The 18,212-nt window shown below is 54.0% G+C and overlaps 2 protein-coding genes across 4 annotated transcripts; one reads left to right on the top strand and one right to left on the bottom strand.

Annotated features, from left to right (window-relative positions):
• Positions 1-441: 441 nt before the first annotated feature.
• Positions 442-1,629, top strand: LOC122373437 (angiopoietin-2-like). Its single transcript, XM_043351500.1, has one exon. The coding sequence runs from the start codon at positions 442-444 to the stop codon at positions 1,627-1,629; it is 1,188 nt and encodes a 395-aa protein (XP_043207435.1).
• Positions 1,630-3,813: 2,184 nt separating this feature from the next.
• On the bottom strand, positions 3,814-17,938 carry LOC122373432 (PAN2-PAN3 deadenylation complex subunit Pan3-like). 3 transcript variants are annotated; one of them, XM_043351492.1, is made up of 13 exons: positions 17,815-17,938; positions 17,092-17,178; positions 16,421-16,663; positions 15,833-16,097; positions 15,345-15,497; positions 14,711-14,827; positions 14,126-14,287; positions 13,171-13,290; positions 9,327-9,424; positions 8,808-8,950; positions 8,174-8,368; positions 7,696-7,858; positions 3,814-5,105 (listed from the first exon to the last, which is right to left on the bottom strand). In XM_043351492.1, the coding sequence occupies exons 2-13, from the start codon at positions 17,161-17,163 to the stop codon at positions 4,977-4,979; spliced, it is 1,860 nt and encodes a 619-aa protein (XP_043207427.1). In that variant the 5' UTR covers positions 17,164-17,178; positions 17,815-17,938; the 3' UTR covers positions 3,814-4,976. The 3 variants fall into 3 exon arrangements, with proteins under 3 accessions (XP_043207427.1, XP_043207428.1, XP_043207429.1); XM_043351493.1 differs by having other exon boundaries at positions 17,558-17,921; XM_043351494.1 differs by having other exon boundaries at positions 17,832-17,919.
• Positions 17,939-18,212: the final 274 nt, after the last annotated feature.

The following is an 18,212-nucleotide window of genomic DNA, read 5'->3' as shown; positions in this document are numbered from 1 at the left end:
TCCGCAGCCCTGCTACGCAGCATGTCTTATGTAACTTCTGTTGTCCCATGTCTTCCTTCAAATGCTTTGCTCTTGTCATCTTATTGGCCCCTGGATGTGACGATAAATCTTCGGCAATGTCACGGTGCATAACACACGTCTATTATGCCGCGTCGGAAGCCCCATTTGTTTCAGTCTTTCTTTCGGCGTCGCTACCAACAGAGGGCCTAACTGCTCAGGTAATGTGCGCCGCCCGGCCAGAGTAGGCCACCGGCTGCTTCTAGAGGACGGCAGTCGTGGTTGGGCGCGCTTCTGCGCTCCATCGGCAGCGAGCTCGTCCAGACCTTATAGCTCACATATTCCTCCGTGTGGTGCTGTGCTAACTTCCACCGCGAGTGCACACTTGGGAAGAGCAGCATCTGCCGTCTGGTCTCAGCCCGCGCTGCAGACAAGGTCTTCAAGATGCGTCTGCCGGTGTGGGCCGCCCTGACGGCGGTGCTGTGGCTCAGCCCTGACCCCGTCGTAGCCCCGGGAGAAGATGGGGAAAACAGCGAGACCATCACTACCACGACCACCACCAGCCCGATCACAGACAGTCCACAAATCGACACAATGCCGATCATCGGCTCCTCCGCCGAGGAGCCATCCCAGAACTCCACACAGACCCCGGCCGCCAACACCACTGACGTCACCGAGCCCCCCTCTCCGGCGCCGCTCAACACCTCCCCGGGCGCCGTGAACGCGGCCGCACAAACCCTCGTCACCGTCCCGTGGGCGCCCAGCGACTGGGCCGTATATCAGCTCACTGAGACACCCACGGCCTGCACGTGCCGCGCGCTGTGTCTGGTCGACCCGCACTGCCAGGCCGGCGAGGCGGCGCCGCTCCCATCGGGTGCCTTCTCCTGCTCCCTGGCCAGCCACATGATCAGCGACGGTCCGACTGCGGTGCCGCCCACAGGCACAGAGTGGTTCCAGAGAGGGGCGCCGCTCGCAGCCGAGGAGCTGGAGCCGGAGGTGGCCGCCGCGGCCGCCGCTGACGGGCTCGACTGCGCCGCTCTCCTGGCGGCCGGCGTGAGCGACAGTGGGGTGTACCAGATCGGCGCCACCACCCAGCGCTCCGCCTACTGCGACATGAGCCTGGGCGGCGGCGGCTGGACCTTGCTGCAGCGCTGGAAGAGCGGCACCACCGAGCGCTTCGACAGACCGATGGCCGACTACATGCTCGGCTTCGGAGACCCTGCTGGCTCGCACTGGCTGGGCCTGGAGGCACTGGGGGCCATGGCGGCACAGGGCCCGCTTCAACTGCGGGTGACCATAAAGAAGGATGGCATCGTATGGAGCCCTACTCAATACGCCCTGTACAATATTACGTCCATCAACCCGATTGACGACTACGAAATGATCCTAACGTGGGTGGAGGGCACTGCAACCGACGGCCTCCTTGAAACCAGCGGCAAGCCGTTCAAGGCCTGCAGATTGGACTGCAGCTACGGCGGATGGTGGGGGTTTGGAGACGGCAAGACCGGACAGCTGACAAACCTCAACCAGTCGCAGGATAAGGACACACTCGAGTGGATGACCTACTGGGTGGCAGAGGGCCAATTGCCATTAGCTCTCAAAGGCTCCACCATGAGTGTAAGGCCAGTTTGAGCTGCCTAGACGACATACGGCATACGTTAACGTTACGGTGGAACAGGCCCCAAGGAAAGCACGAAAAGGCCCTTTGCACCCCCCCCCCTCCCCATCCCCAACAGAATCGGGAACCTGCCAGACCTTAACGGGGCGCGGGTTGCTGTAGATTGTAGACAATGCCTTGGCTTTCTGTTTGTTAGTGACATTGAATGTATTTTATTCCAGAGACAATGGAGGATTTCCGCCCGTTCGCATCTAACGTTGATTTTAGTAAAACATTTGCGAGTGACACAATTTTTCATACCTCAATATGCTATTGAATTGCGAGGAATGTAATGTGTGCTTAAATCGCGCCATGCTGGGGGGGGAGGGGTGTTTTCACCCCCTCCCCCACTCAGGTTTTTCGCGAAAATCTAAAAAAAAAAAAAACGCTGCGCACAGCGTCGCCGTTTTTGTACACGTCTTCATACATCTTTTCCGCACATGTGAAAAGTTCAGACCCGGGTCGTTCAAGGTCAGGTCACCAGGTCACGTCAAGTGACCTTAACTCAGAAACAGTTCAAAGGCTCGCTATAGCTACACCGACTGAACAATCACCTTGAAACTTTCAGCGCATTATAAGAGCAACAGTATAATGTATAAAATGTAAGGCAAGGTGCCTGATTTGCGACCCCCTAAATTTGTACCGTAATTGCTCACGCTCTATGGTGCCACTGTATTACTGGTGTGAGTTTCGGAGAAATCGTTCATTTTTAACGAAATCTATTCATTTTCTGTCCCAATATTCGCTAATTTATTTTTAGTGAGCATTTTTGCAAACCATTGCAAAAAAGAACGCGTATAGGAAACTCGTCCCGATTAGCGACCGGAGAGGGTCACAAGTAAGTCTATGGATTTTCCCATAATAAAAATGGTAAAAAATGTGACGCCTGAAAAGATGAAATATGATCCCAAAAACATAACCTATACGCAAAGCACTCAATCGCTGGAACAGGAGCGTTTATCCAACACGTTTATGCAGGTGAAAGCTGATAACGTGAAGCACCAAAGGCAAAAAAAAAGGCGAAACCCAAATTTTGTGGGCTATCTCGTATGATATTCGAGCCCGCGCTGAATTCGACACTCTTGCAGTCGGTAACGACAGTTGACATCACCCGCCACACATCGCAAGCTTCAGCAACACCTCATTTTCATTTATCTCTTTTCTCCTTTCTTTCCCTTCTTGAGCTATTTGCAACCATGTCGGGCGCAAACAGGAAATATGAGTTGCGACACATTTTTTCCCATACCTGCTACATTACATGATTAAATCGAGACATCCAGGCATTTAAACGGCACGTGCACTGTACCACACTTTTCAAAGTTTAATGCAATGCTTTAATATTACAAGCCGTATGGTTCAAGGGGTGTGGTTAAACACGTTGAACCACACGGCTGCAGCTGACGTCACTATCATATAGTTGTGAGCTTTTTGGCAGGTATGGGAAACACCTTCCAGCCCTAAGGCCGGGAATTCAATAAATGTCACCTCGCTTTTTTAGCAAAATCACCTTGGGCCTAACGGCCCTCGGAGTTTTCGCTAAAAAAACCTCGGTGACATTTATTGAATCATCCCGGCCCCGGGTAGGAATATATTTAACCACCACGCAGTGCAAAGTTAAACGATTCACTACGGGAAACGGCAATCAGCTGAAAAAGGACTGTTGCTTCAGAATAAAAAAGGTGCATCATATTCTTGGTCATCTTGAACGAGTGCTTTTTGTGCAATATGTTTGTTTCTGGTTTATCTATTGACAATAAACGCTACACAGCAACACAATGACATCTCCGAGCGTGCACCGTTTTAGTGTAAACACTAGGCAAGAACTAAGAACAACGAACGAATGTCGGCCCGCTAGTACTTTTTCTGAGAGTCGCCTGTGAAGTGTGAACCCTCTCCTAGTAAAACACACCGGTATTCTCTATCTAGCAGCTCCGAATGCGACTTCTGTCTGAAGCATCATCCACTTAGCGCCACGGTGACACTCATGGAAAGACGCCTCGAGTCATTACGATTCGTAGACACAAACAATGTTTGGCTTCGTGTACGGTGTAAATGCATCCACAGTTTTGGAGGGCATTTGCTTTGGGACGTTAGTATCTCTGCTGGCTTTATGTCGTCAGCTACCTTCCCTGAGAACATGCAGCTTTGAAAACACATGATAACATTTGTCGTTTTATTGTGTTTTTGGGTTACTTTTGCAGTGTTAATCCTTTTTACAGTTGGCATTTTGTTGTTTTTCTCCTCTCCTTTTCCTTCTTCTTGTCATCGACCTATCACACGTCTAGGAATAATTCATCACGGACATTTCTGTCAGCCCGCAAATAGTGACAATGGGATGTGTATGGCGGGCATACAAACGCATCTAAAAGAACTTAACTAGGCTATGGATCACAGCAGGGTCTTTTGAACCAGCTCGACGCAACATGGCGCTATGGGCCAATATACACTCGGCTTAAAAGCGAGACGAAAGCAGCACGGCCGACTAATACGGAGCACCGTCGTGGGCGACGTCACCAAACAATACCGATCTTCAATCACTCTGTGAGCGCATCATTCCATGAGGCAGCCGCCTCTGAGCAGCCCACCAGCGGTGGCCATATGCCCCTGCCACCCTCCATCAACCAAATACACACTTTGTACTCGCGCATCCGCGCGCGATAAAACAAAACAGCGGAGCAAACATTTGGCCAGCGACTAAAACACGCGCAGCACGCACATGTCACGATAGAGTCCATAGCTGTACGGGACTCGACTGTGACCGACTCTTACAAACAGAGACAGACAGACAGACAGACGGACAGACGGACAGACGGCGGCAGGTGGATGGGCCTGGCCGCAGTTTGTACACGGTGGACAGAGACTCCACAGCTCGCTCTCCACTCTATCGCATTCACCATCGCACCGACAGCAGCTGGATGAGTCGGCGCCGGGCACCCACCCGGCCGGCCGACCGCCCCACGCGCTCAGCCGCCCACTCAGACTCATGTCCGCGCCTCGGGAAACTCGCACGGAAGCTCCGGCACCACAGCAGCTGGGGCCGAGTGAGTGAGCACCCCTGCCGCCTCAAAAATCGTCAAATTGCTGCAAATATACAGCAGAGTAACTGCAGATCACCGCCACGTCGTAGACAATACGCACGAAAAAAAAAACAGCCCTCACTCCGAACACCGGAGTCGAAGCGACAATGATCACCGAGGAGCTCGAATTACGGCGGCTCCCGCGCTGGCAGATGGTCACAGTTTCGGCCCGTTCAGCACCTCACATCGGTGGGCCGGGCGATTCTTCACACCGCCGCGGGTGTGCGATCGTCACAGGGAAACCGCTACGCTCCCGGCGGGTCCTTGGCCAGCGACGCTTCGAACAGCTCTCTGAACGAGCGCTCGAAGCATTGTTTCAGCTCGGAAAAGGTGGTGACGAGGACATTCTGCAGGTCACGCGACATCAGACACACCTGTCGATGAGGAGCATTACCGTCAGAGGAGGATGCCGCCAGCAGATATGGCTGACGGGAGGGACCGGGCGCCGCACATGGGGACGTCTAGGTGCATGGAAAGAACATTAATGTAGATTGCACAGGATGTGTTGACCGGGGTGATAAACAACTGGGAGCGTAGCAGTGGTATTGTGTAAATCACAAGTTTCTTTACGCATACAACATTGAGGGGAATCAGTCATGGATGGATAGAACGTGCCGTACTCACCCCATGATCTCAGGCCAAAACACTGGTACGAAAACATCAAACAATGTCAAAACAGTCATTGTTAGTCCCTGTAATACCTAAATGAGACGAGCACTCGGAATTTCGATGCTCATGTCGTGGGTCGGTACAGAACGCTCCGGCCAGTTCGTGAGTCGGTTATGCATGCTCCGGGCAATGGCCGGTATTTAACACATTTTCACTCCGCGACACATAAAGAAAGTAAAATAATAACATCGCGGTTCCGGAGCGACTTATTGGTATTGGTAGCGGTCTGTTACCATGCGTTTCTGCCGAGCCGATCAAATACGTCAGCACTTGATCTAGGAAAGGCCCGAGGGCGTGGGGACGACGGCATCAGTACTGTATCCACCAGTCTCCGTGATCCGGCGAGCACTCAGCAGACCGAGCTCTGCCGGTACTAAGCAATCCGGGTGCCGGAGGCCCATACCCACCGAAAGCTATTTCACAGATGGTCAGTGAGTCAGGGCTTGGACTCAGCCTTTGTCGCTAACCTCTTTCCGCAACAATAACATATAAAAACGTGCCGACATTGGTTCTTTACTACATAGCCGCCGCTGATTGCATATAGCTTATGCATGCCGTATCCCTGCTTCATCCTGATGATGGCCCAGTTGCCCACAAGTTGGCAACGGCAGACATCAAAGAGCCACCCAAGTGACTGATTGCAAGTAATAAGTACGCAGGCGTCATGTTCCAGCGCCTATGTACGATGAACAAAACTGTACCATAAATCACGTCATTGCCCCTAGTCAGTAATACAATGAAATCAGCACGACCTGTAAAAGAGCATGCAACACAACTATATAATGGCTGATCATATACCATTGGAAATGTACCGCTAGCAGGGTCAAACATCATTCTCCGCTAGTGACGAACAGCTCATAATTAAGCCTAATTTAGGGCGATATTCCCTCCTGTACACCCTGCAATCGTGCAATACCGAAACGGCTTACCGCCGGGCAAGACTACTGCAACACATCATTAACCCTCGCCCGCACATGCCATTTTCCCATCCTAGAACGCACATGGGGGGGGGGGTGTGGTTGCCACCCCCCCGCGCCATTTCGTTCCTGTTGGAGATAGAGCTTAGCAGTAAAGACCAAAAAGATTCTTTGGGAAGAGACGAATCCAATGATACCCAGTTTTACCTTCTCAGATCAGTCATTGACCTTCCAGGTCAGGTCAAACTAAAAAATGTTGCTGTTTTGGGTCACCGTTGGATATCAAGTGTGCTGCTTATCAAATACCGATGACGATGCTGTTTTCTGGTGCCAAGCCAGCTAGAACCTCTTTGTCACACTACCCGACCAGAATTTTGCTGCTGAGGTCATTTCAGGTCAAGTTAGGTCAAGGTCAATTATATGTGTTTGTATGTCTGTGTGTGTCTGTGTGTATACTGATGTGTGCACCGATTGTTTTTGGGTCCATATTACATGAAATCATGATCTGAGAAGCTTTTACCAAAAATGCAGTCAAAAAACTTCAAAAAAAGTAAATTCAGCTTGCCTAAAACGCAATTATCTTAGGTGACCTAGGTTGACCTTGACCCTGACCTTGACCCCTGTACATCGTCGAACAACATGTTCCATGATAGGTAGGAGCTAAGACTGGCAAAAAAGGCCGAAATCAGGGTGTCAAAAGCTCATAAGGCTCATGGCAAACGCAAGATGTTGAGAATTAGCCATTTGGGTCATGACATGACCTGAAAAACAAGGTCATATCTCCGAAACCAAAAATCACAGAAACTTGAAATTTTCAGTGGACATCAAGAAAGGATAGAGGAGCAGCTATACGAAAAATCAGCCTTCTAGCTCTAAAAATGTTGAGTGCAGAGCAGAAAGACTACCTGGGGGGGGGGGGGTGGCAACCACCCCCCCCCCATGTGCGGGCGAGGGTTAATAGTTTTTGCACTGATTAATAAGACTCTCTCTCTCTCTCTTGCAGGCTAGTTTTGGGCGCGTCAACGAAACAGTCTTTGACGTCAGCACCCCCAAACCAGAACGACGTAGTACCCTAGCTCAGGCACCTTGAGCCCGAGCCCGATGGCAGTGTATGGGACTCCCGTGTCTCTATTGAACGCTGTTCGTATTTCCCATCATGTCCGCTTGATTGTGCACTCTTATGCCCTTCACTGAGTCACCACCTCTCATAAGACCGCACGGAGTTGCCAGTTCTCATATTTTAACCTATTCCACCATAATCTCATCATAGTTTACTCATGCATCCATACCCAGCAATCAGACCCCAGCGACCTTTGTGCTCCCCCCACCCTACCCTTCGATCACCTCCCCACCTTCGGTCATCCTCCCAGTTACATACCTTGTCCGAGGAGCCGGCGTCCAGCTTGTTGAGGCACTGGACGACGTGCGCCATGTCCAGGAACGGTCGGCCCTCCTCTGTCACGGCGTGGAACACGTAGTCGCGGAATAACTTCAGCATGTAGCGGTCGCCCGTTTCGGCCCAGGCGCCGTCCAGGTTCAGCCTGCGGGCGGCGTAAGAACACGATTAGACAGGGTGAGGGGTGCCGCGACAATGCAGAGGGGGAGATGTCATAAAAGAAAGAAAATCAGTAGCTCGTTTCATGAAAACAATTCACAATAAACGAGATACGTTTGCAAAAGCTAACGGCTAGGCACAGACTATATTAAGTGTCAAAATGTTTGATCGGAGACAAAGTCACGCACAATGACTGAGCTACGGTTGTCACCGACCAATGCAGTTGTATCCCCATCACATTCCCAACCCAGGCTCCGTTCCGTGCCACACTCCTCCCATACGACCCGCCCCTCCCACTCACTCGGGTCTCTCTGTGATGGCCGAGAGTTTGGCGAGCAGTCGGAACAGTCGGCCGTTCTGCACCTCCCGGCCCAGCTCGTCCTCGAGCCGGTCACAGAGCCGGTGAGACGCGTCCAGCTGCTGGTAGAACCGCGCGCCCACCATCGGCATCACGTCGTTGATACTCCGCTGGCGGCCGCCGTTCGGAACTAGAAGACTGATGGGGGGGGGGGGGGGAGAGGGAGACAGTCAGAGGGGGAGGGGGAGGCCAGACAGGTCACCAGGAGACTGCTGGGGGTCGGGGAGAGAGGGCGTAGTCAGAAAGAGAGGAGGGATGAAAGCTAAAAAAGGTACAGGCGGAGACTGACAGATCGGCAGGGGGTTCAGAGCAGTTAGAGGGCGGTAGCAGCAGTGAGCAAGGATAGCTGAGTGGTGAACTAAAGAAGGACGGATGCGTCAGACAGGAAACGAGTCACTGGAAGGGCGAAAATTGGTGGCAGCCATGGTTTGATAGCGGATAAAGAAAATAACAAAGGTAAAAAGTAAGCGTCTTCTCCAATCTCCATCATTGCGACCTAAGCTCGGCCAGCCAAAAAAAAAAAAAAAACATCTAGCTAAGCAGCCGCTCGGCTGAGAGGGTGCCGCTGTCGACTCACTTCATGATGACGGCCTTCAGGTCGGCCGAGTAGTGCCGCTCCACGATGCTGATGCTCGTGTTGAAGTTGTCCGGTTGCACGGCCAGCACCGAGTTACACGAGAGCGCCAGCAGCAGCTTGCCCAGGCCGACCAGGTCCTCCTGCTGCGGGTGGGAGGGGCGCAGTCAGCGGTGACGCTCCTAGGCAGGGGGATATTTTGTCAAATCTTGTTTGTTGTTGTTTGTTGGGGGGTTAGGGACGCGCCGCACATAGACTCCTGTGCGTCGTATGCGCAGAGATATACAAAGCCATATGGTCTAACAATGTATCGGGATTCGGGTATGTTATCACGTCATATAGTGTCACACTAACACACACAGAGACTTCATGGACACACCAGTCCATTCCAGTTCTCGTATACCACGCTCCACGCCTCTTCACAAACTCAGATCGGTCCAGATTCCCCATTCCCAAAGCCCCAATCAGCGTGGCACCACCGTCCGGTGTCGGATCGCCAGCGACCCGCGCAGACACACCCACCTGATAGTGCTGCACCATCATCATCGAGTTGGTGTTGCCGCTGTCGGCAAGCAGCACGTCCAGCACGCCGCACGCGTTCACGTGAAGACGGTCCTGACCTGTGGGACGCGCGGGAGAACGGGGAGCGGTCAGGACAGGCAGTGGTGGCGATCCCAACTAGTTCGCGGGCTGGCTAGAACGCTCACGTTGGACAGCCCTCAACAACGGAGAGCCCACCCGCGCCGGCTACGGGACCGGGCCGCTGACTGCCCCAGACGTTGCGCTCTGCCACCAGAATCTGGCGCTGCGGAGCTCCTGGTCCATCGGCTCAGATCTCGGCAGTGATCACCTCCCCCACCTGTGGTCCAGACCACGACGAGCGGCGCCCGCCCACGCCGCATCAAAAAGACCAGGTGGTCCTGGCAGAAGGCGGACTGGACACAGTTTACCAGCGGCTGCGAGGCGGCCTTCTCTGCCCTGCCTCCTGATCTACCGACAATCACCCTCGCCGAGAGAGTGGCAACCATCATCATGTCAGAGAGCACGCGGGCCATCCCCCGCGGCGCTCGCGCCGACCCGAAGCCCTGGGCCTGCGATCCTGAACTGATCGATGCGATCTCGGCAAGGCGAGCGGCACGGGCAGAGATGACTTCTAATCTCTGTCCTGCAACAAGAGAGAGGTGGAAAGCTGCGAAGAAGGCGGCCGCCGCAGCAGAGGAGTCGGCCGGAACCAGGACCTTCAGAGACTTTGTCTCCACGGAGCTGAACCGGCCCTCGAGCATCGGGCGCGTCTCCAAGATTCTCCGGAGGATGGAGGGCGCCGTACCCGAGTCCCGACCGGGACAGGCTATCAGCGGGGACTGTGGCAAACTTGCCATAGAGGACCGCGCGAAAGCCAACGCCTTCGTCAGGACCTATGCAGCGGTCAGCAAGCAGGTCCGCTGTCCGAAACGAGACCGGCCCGTGAAGAAGGAACTGGTATCCCTGAGGGACAACGGCTGCACATGCCTCGACACTAAGGAAGAGGCGTGCGCCCCCTTCAGCATGAAGGAGATGGAAGCCCAGATCCGGGTGCTGAAGTCCAGGAAAGCGCCCGGCCAGCACCTGCGGCATCTCGGCCCCACAGCCAAGTCCGTACTGCTGCGCCTGATAAACCAGACCTGGGCAGACGCCACCATACCAAGCGCGTGGCGGAGGGCCACCATCATCCCGATTCTGAAGACCGGCAAGAACCCACAGTCCGTGACGTCATACCGCCCGATAGCCCTCACCAGCCACGTGGCAAAACTGGCAGAACGGATGGTCGGCGCTCGACTCAGCCAGATCGCCGAAGCGAGGAACCTGATTCCTGCCGAACAGGTGGGCTACTGGCGCGGAAAATCGGTGGAGGAGAACCTCGGCCGCCTTGTGCAGACCGTACAGGACGGCTGGAACCGACCCCGCCCCGCCGGTCGCCCTACCGAGGGGAAGACGGCGGAGAAGTTCGCGCTGGTAGCGTATGACTTCAGTAGAGCCTATGACAAGATCGACCACCGCATGCTACAACTTAAACTGCTTCGTCTCCAGCTCCCACTATGCATGGTAAACTGGATCTTCCAGTTCCTCCGTGACCGACGCGCCAGGGTGGAAGTGAACGGCTGCCTCAGCGAGGAACGCCCCTTCAGAGCGGGCCTCCCTCAGGGTTCGGTCTTGGCACCGACCCTGTACACCCTGTGGTCGGCCGACCTGGTGAGCGACCTGAGGAGCGTCCCGGGTACCAGCGTATTCATGTACGCCGACGATACCGCCACACTGAGCGGTAGCTGCCGGATGGAGACGGCAAGAGAACGAGCCCAGATCGCAGCTGACACGATGGTCAGGTGGGCCAACAGGTGGAAGATGGTGATCGCCGGGGAGAAGACCCAGGCCCTGGTCCTCTCCCAGTGGTCCCATGACGCCAAGGACTTCCAGATCAAGGTGGCCGGAACATCGGTCAAAGGATCCCCGCACCTGAGACTCCTAGGAGTCACCTTCGACAGACTCCTCCACTTCGGGGAACACTGCAAGAACCTGCGCCGGAAAGTGAAGCCCAGGACGGCTCAGCTGAGGAAGCTGACCGGTCGCAGCTGGGGCCTCCAGGAGGCGCAACTACGGACCGTTGCCAACGGATACGTTCGGGGCGCCCTGGAGTACGCGGCAGCAGCGTGGCTCCCGGCGGCGTCTGAAGCTCACGTCGAGCTGATCGAGCGGGAGCTGCGAGCGGCGGCCCGTGCGGTCACTGGATGCACGGCCTCGACCCCGACCGCGCCGCTGATGGCCGAGGCCGGCATCCCGCCGGCGCGAGTACGATGCCCGGCGCTGGCCGCCCGCATGGTGGGCCTGGCCGCCTCGCTGCCCGGCGACGACCCGCTCCACGCCGTCGGCGAGATGCACGTCGCGCCCCGCCTGAGGACGACCACCGGATGGCGTGACGTCGGCCACCGCGCCCTGGCTTGGACAGGCGCGGCCGACGTCAAAGTGGAAGGACGCCCTACAAAGACTATCCCACCGTGGGACCACCATGGAGAAGCCGTGACGTTCTGCCTGGAAGTCGGCCCCGGCGGCCAGAGAGCGGCCCCTGCGCACATACGGAGGGGAGCGGCAGAGGCCACATTGGAACAACTGCCGCCCCGCGCCACCTGGATATGGTCGGACGGCTCGGCGGAGGGAGGCGTCTCCCAAGGCGGGGGCGGTGCCACCATCACCTTCCCGTCGGGAGAGACTCGGGAGGTCCGAGTCCCAGCGGGCCAGCTCTGCTCCAGTACGCGGGCAGAGCTGTGTGCCCTGAAGGCGGCCCTGAACGCCATCCGAGACGCCGACGCCGACATCGCAGACGACCCAATAGTCATCTGCACCGACTGCCAGGCCGCCCTGAGGATGCTGGAGAGCGGCGCCTCCTCCCAGACGACTCACCTAGGGATCTCCATCTGGGAGGACCTACTCGCTCTCTCCAGCCGAGGGTCACCGATCCGCCTCCAGTGGGTCCCGGCGCACTGCGGCCTGCGGGAAAATGAGAGGGCCGATGAGCTGGCCAAGGAAGCCTCCGGCCTACCTCAGGAGGCAGCAGCAACAGACGTGAGGACGCTAACGAAGGCCGTCGCACGCTGCGCCTCCCACCGCTGGCGGCAGGAATGGCCGTCCAGCTTCTTCAAGGACATCATGCGGGACCGTATGCCGGCTCCGCTCAAAAACCTCGACCGAGATGCCGCCGTCAACGTCCACCAGCTGCGGGCCGGGCACTGGGGTCGCTCGGAGCAGTATCTGCACCGTATCGGGCGGCGCCCCATCCCGACCTGCCAGCAGGGCAACCTCAAGGCGTGCCCCGCAGCCCGCTGCATCGTGTGCAGAGAGGGCGCCGACACCCCGGAGCATGTGTTGCTCAGGTGCCCGTGCCTGGCCGGCGCCCGCCTGCGACTGACGGGCAACATCCACATCCGACCAGAGCAGCTGAAGGACGGCGAGCTGGTGGCGGCCTTGGCCGCCGGCTACCTCCGCCACAAGGAGCCCCTCACGGGGTTACAGGCCGGCCCCAGCCGGCCCTGAGGGGAACACCAACAACAACAACAATCCCAACTAGTCATGGCATATACAACAGTCTTGAGTTCCCATTGTGGAAGAGCATAAGCGAGAAACTCCATTCTTCGGCTACGAGCCTGTCCACGGAAAGTGGCCCTGAAATTGATTTGTTACCCCAGTTGGCAATTATTATTGGTATCATCTACACGATTGTTTTCATTCCTCAGATGACATGAGCCAGTCCTTTAGTGATGCAGCCCTTCCCAGCCAGCCCTCGGCCTGCCTCCGAGCTAAGCCAGTATTCTCACTCCGCTCTGAACCCCGGACCCACCTGTCACCAGTATTTTGGTGGGATCCAGCACACGGCACGCCAGTCCGGCCGCGTGGATCTGACGCAGGACCCCCGATAGCTGGATGATGTACCCCCAGATCAGCGCCTCGGGCATCAGTGCTGTCAGAGATCACGGGGGCCGGGTTAAAGGGACCCTCCCACCTTCAAAAAAGTTAATGAATGGGCATGAAAGTGATGTCGCTCGGTTCAGAAAGAGCAAAAACGAATATCTACCAAATTTCATCGAAAAATATTCACCGGTTTTCAAGATATTAGACTTTTACTTTTGTTTACTTTTTGGGATCTCCGCTGTAATTCCTAGCGACTTTATTTGAAAGTGCGGCATTTGTTGCGCGCAAAGCAGCATATACCACCGCGTGCTACAAAACGTTTTAGTCAAACATTTAACGGACGTTCGAAAGCCTGATGACGTCATCAGATTCCCGTAATGGTTAAGAGATAGGGACCACGCTGGTCCCACCGTGCAAGTAAAGGGAAGAAATTTCTTGAACACCATAAAGCTGCGGGGGTTGCGAACAGGATAAATGGTGGTTTCTGAGCCTGGCCGCAAACTTGGCTATCTCAACTCAAAACTAATGTTAAGGTGGGAGGGTCCCTTTAACGGTACAGTGTTGGATGTGTTTGCAGGAACATATCAGCTAAAAAGATAAGCTACGAGTATGATGAGGTGACGACATTTAATTGTTAACACATCACAAAAGGCAAAGAGCAACATATTTCCAGCTGGATAAGAAGAAACAATAATTGCAAGGTGCCAGAAATTCCGAAACTCGAATAACCCAAAAGCCCCGAATCCCTTTCTTCGTATTACGTTCTAATTTGGAATCATCCCAGGAGCCCAAGTAAGCCGTAATCGCCACGCCATATGTGGAAGGCTTTTGGTGTCAATACATACATATACATACATACATACAAGGAAGGAATGCGACCTAACCGTTTTTCTGTCTGAGCACGGCGTTCTTCTGGGCGCTGTAGGGCCGCGGTATGCTCGGGTCCTGGAACGGGTCGGCGAACCCGTTCAGCTGCGGCGGCTGGCTAAAGTGGCGCGCCATCAGCGTCTCGGCGCCCGGGTAGTAGTCGTACACCATCACCACCGCTGCGGGGGAGACAAGGGGGGGGGGGTCACCAACGGCACCATCAGCGTCTCGGCGCCCGGGTAGTAGTCGTACACCATCACCACCGCTGCGGGAGACGGGGTATGTCACCATCCATTGTCACCACCGCTGGGGAGAGAGGAGTGACGGGGGAAGACAGGGGCAGAGGACGACATGTCATCCAAGAAACCGTGACTGCACGTCATGAACAAACGGCTGAAACGGAACGTTACCAACAACGTTGTCCGGATTCCACTTAACAGCACAAACTGCCTGCTCTGGCGCTCCCCGTACCTCACACATCACCGTCCCGCGACCGTTGCGCCCTCTCTCTTCCCAAATCAACTCTCCTCACACCAGCGACCCCACCGGCGGCACACACCAGTGACACGACCATCACCACTCGTCCGAGGCATCTCACTCACAGTTGTCACCGAACGCCTTGGTGGTGAAGAACTCCCTCAGCGCCACCAGACTGGTGTGGCTGAGTTTGCGCCACTGGGCCACCGTCTGGAGACTGTTGGTGTTGGCCAGCCGCATACCTGACAGAGAGGGGGGAGCGGGGAGAGTGGGGAGGTTATAGGGGATCGATGAATTACTGGGGAGGGGGTAGATTCGGACGATTGGCCCCGCCTTTTATCAGGGAAAAAGGTCACGTTAATGGCTATTCAATCAAAGCTCCCAAGTGTAAAGATTAGAATTTGAAGGAGAAAGATCTACTCAATATAGGGTAGGTTAAAGAGAGCCCTGATTTAGATACGAACTATTGTATAATGAAGCACCGATGCAAGGCCGCAGACCATGCATAAGTCATGAGAGGCTCACTCTAAGCTCTCAGTTCCGCGTACATGAACATTCAATATTCAATTTGAATATTTACACCACGAACGAACTACGAAAATACATTCGCCAACCTAGCAGCTGCAGCCAGCATTCACAACACAACAGTGTTATTCGCTCCCCACTAACTGAGAACTCCCTCCCTACTAACCGTGTGTCGACAGTCCACACCAAACAAGTATCCATTCACCACAATCCAAAAATCCAATTTGCACTAACCGTGTATCCGCCGGAGGCAGCAGCACTGTCCCGTCTTGACGTTGGTCGCCTTGTAGACAGAGGTGACGCAGTTGAAGAGGGCCGACTTTTGCAGCGGTCCGGGAGGCTCCAGAGGACACAGCTCGTGGTAGCTGTCCACCTCGGTCGGCAGCTCTGTGGGCAGAGGACACGGTGTTCGTAGAGGAAACACACACAGGTTATATGACTTTGTTACTTGACCTGCTGTAAAGTTAACAATCGAGACACAGATACGAGCCTGCAGCTGAGTCCATTACAGACCCCGATGAGCGTTCATAATTCAGATAATAGCCGCTGAGCTCGTTACAGGGCATACCATGTTCCACAATACACATGAGCATGCCCGCCTTAGATACCCAAGGAGAGTGTCGAGCGAGATGGAATAGACACAGCAGCTGACAAAATCTCACCCCTTCTCGGCCCGTTTCGGACCGATTACCGGTCACCACACTATCATCGATTGCACTCACCGGGGTAGGCCTGCGGGTTCGGGTGCACCAGCATCAGACTCTGCTGTTTCAGAATCTGCTCCCGCAGCTCGTCGCTGGCGAAGAAGCCGGCCGGCGCTCTGGCGGCGCCCAGCAGGCTGGCGGAGCCGGCGCCGCGGCCGGGCGCAACCTGAGGCGGCGGCGTCACATAGGCGGTGAACGGCGCCGGCACGGTCGGCGGCTCGGCAGATTTCTGCGCCGCCGCCTCCTCGGCAGTGAAGTAGTAGGTCGTGCCGCCCACGTGCTCCTGAGAGTAGCAGGGGTTAGGGAACATGGGGGTAAACACGGGGGAGGAATATCGAACACGGTCGTGAACGCGGAAGGTTATATAAGTGGCTCCTCATCAGATTACTCGTCAACACCTACGCAGTTATACCTACGCTTGCATCTCGACATTGAGACATTGAAACTAAGAACCTCCCAACCATGACACAAAAGCACAATAAGGATACCATTGTCACCAAATAGGCCAACTTGAGCAAGCGTTCATGGTTGGTTCGTAGTGGGGATCTAACTCCATCGGTTACCAGCCCTGGTGACTTCCTGCCAGATGTCCTTCATCCCCCTCACCTGGAAGAGTGAGCTCGCCTCCGCGCCGTCGTCGCCCGTCTTGACAGCGTCCGGTGGCGAACCGTTCAGCAGGTCGCGGCGGACGCCGAACGCGGCACGCGCCGGGTTGAACGAGGCAAACGACGGCGTGGAGGCGGAGTGCGGCAGGCTGGGCGCTGGGCCAGAGGCGCGCGACAGCGCCGGCTCCAGGTTCAGACTGGCCAGGTCGCCGCTCGGGTCGGCCGTCTCGGCGCCGCGCCGGTTCTGCGGGGACGCCCAGGGCAGGGAGAGGGTTACCAGACAGCAGTGCCCAGAAGGCATAAACACATGAAACATCATTTTATGAACACAGTCAATAATATGCATAGTACTGCTTCATCCCAGCCAGTAAAATAAATTGCTTATTTTGAAATGTCAGTATCTAGACTAGTGTGTTTTTGTGCTTCTACAAAGGTTGCTGATCTTTACCACCAAAGCTGGACACTGCAGAGTTTGACTGTTCTGTAATGTGTTATTATCTGCTACCTACCTAATGAATGCAAGTCATCCTGGCTAGGACCAATTAGCTCCCAATGAAAAGGATGGAGCTGGGCTGCTATATCTGGTCAGATCAGTTATCTAACGCATCACATTAAAATGGCATGCAAACAGTAAGAAGTCTAACAAAGTAAGTAAGCACAGTACACACTCACTGTAAGATAAGTAGACAGCCTGGAGCCAGCGGGAAGGCCCGAGCTTGACATTGGAACAAACACTGGATCCATGATCTGTCTGGAAAACTGAGGGTAAAAGAATAACAATGCATCTATCAGTCAATGAAAGTTTACATCAAAACAGAAATAAAGATGGAACTTTGAACTTTAAGTAACATGTGCAGGATTTTATATAGCACATAAGGCATGCCAGTTAGATCAAAATTTTGATCATAACATTTTCATGAGAGCCTATTTGAATTTCAATTTCAATTAAAGGTCAGCTACCTATGAGCTAACACTGAAAATCATCAATAGAGAGCATTAAGTTATTCTATTTCATAATGAGTATCAGTATTAACAAAGAAAAAGTACAAGCACACTAAAAATACTTAATGTATGACAAAAGGGAAAGCAATAAACGATCATGCCATTGTTGCGTATTAGTCATCAACTTTCAACCTACGATGATCACAGGATTTATAAGTAAAAATCACAGGGACCACTTCAACTTGTATTCCGGCAGCAATTATCTTAAAGTATTGTTAGTGACAAATTTCACTTATTTTAATTCAAAGCAAGCATTTTCATTTTGATTTCAGAACAAGAGCAGTGGGAGCAGTTTGAGTTGCATAAAATAACACTGAAATCTAATACAGTCAAGCTTCCGTTATAGCTATCAGCATAAGAATAGACAAATCAAAATATAAAAGGATCACCCACCAATATTATAACTATACCAAATAGTAATAGCGATTTTCACGCAATTTTTCTATGATCGTCACTCAACAACTTCAAATTGGCTTTTGTACACAACCGTTGCGCACTTCGACAATCAATCCAATGTAAATTAAAGGTGAGTAATTTCACGTATTGCTAATTATGACGTCATGAGACCGGCGAATCAGAGACAGTTCCTCAGTCCACCGAAAGCCGTATGCAAAGTAATTTGAGTGTCTATCTATACTTCTGTAGATTGTTGACAGAATAACCCAATAATAACCTATCCGTAAGAATCTTGCAATAACCTAGATGGCATTCTTCCAATAGGTTTAGCTTAACCCTCGCCCTGGCAGGGCATTTTTCATAACACGGCCTGGCAGGGGGGGGTCGATGCGACC

Source organism: Amphibalanus amphitrite, unplaced genomic scaffold (genome assembly GCF_019059575.1).
Source record: "Amphibalanus amphitrite isolate SeventyFive unplaced genomic scaffold, NRLGWU_Aamphi_draft 001495F_arrow, whole genome shotgun sequence".
Classification (NCBI taxonomy): Eukaryota; Metazoa; Arthropoda; class Thecostraca; order Balanomorpha; family Balanidae; genus Amphibalanus; species Amphibalanus amphitrite.
The sequence above is the reverse complement of the archived record's forward strand: the minus strand, read 5'-3'. Positions and strand labels throughout refer to the sequence as shown.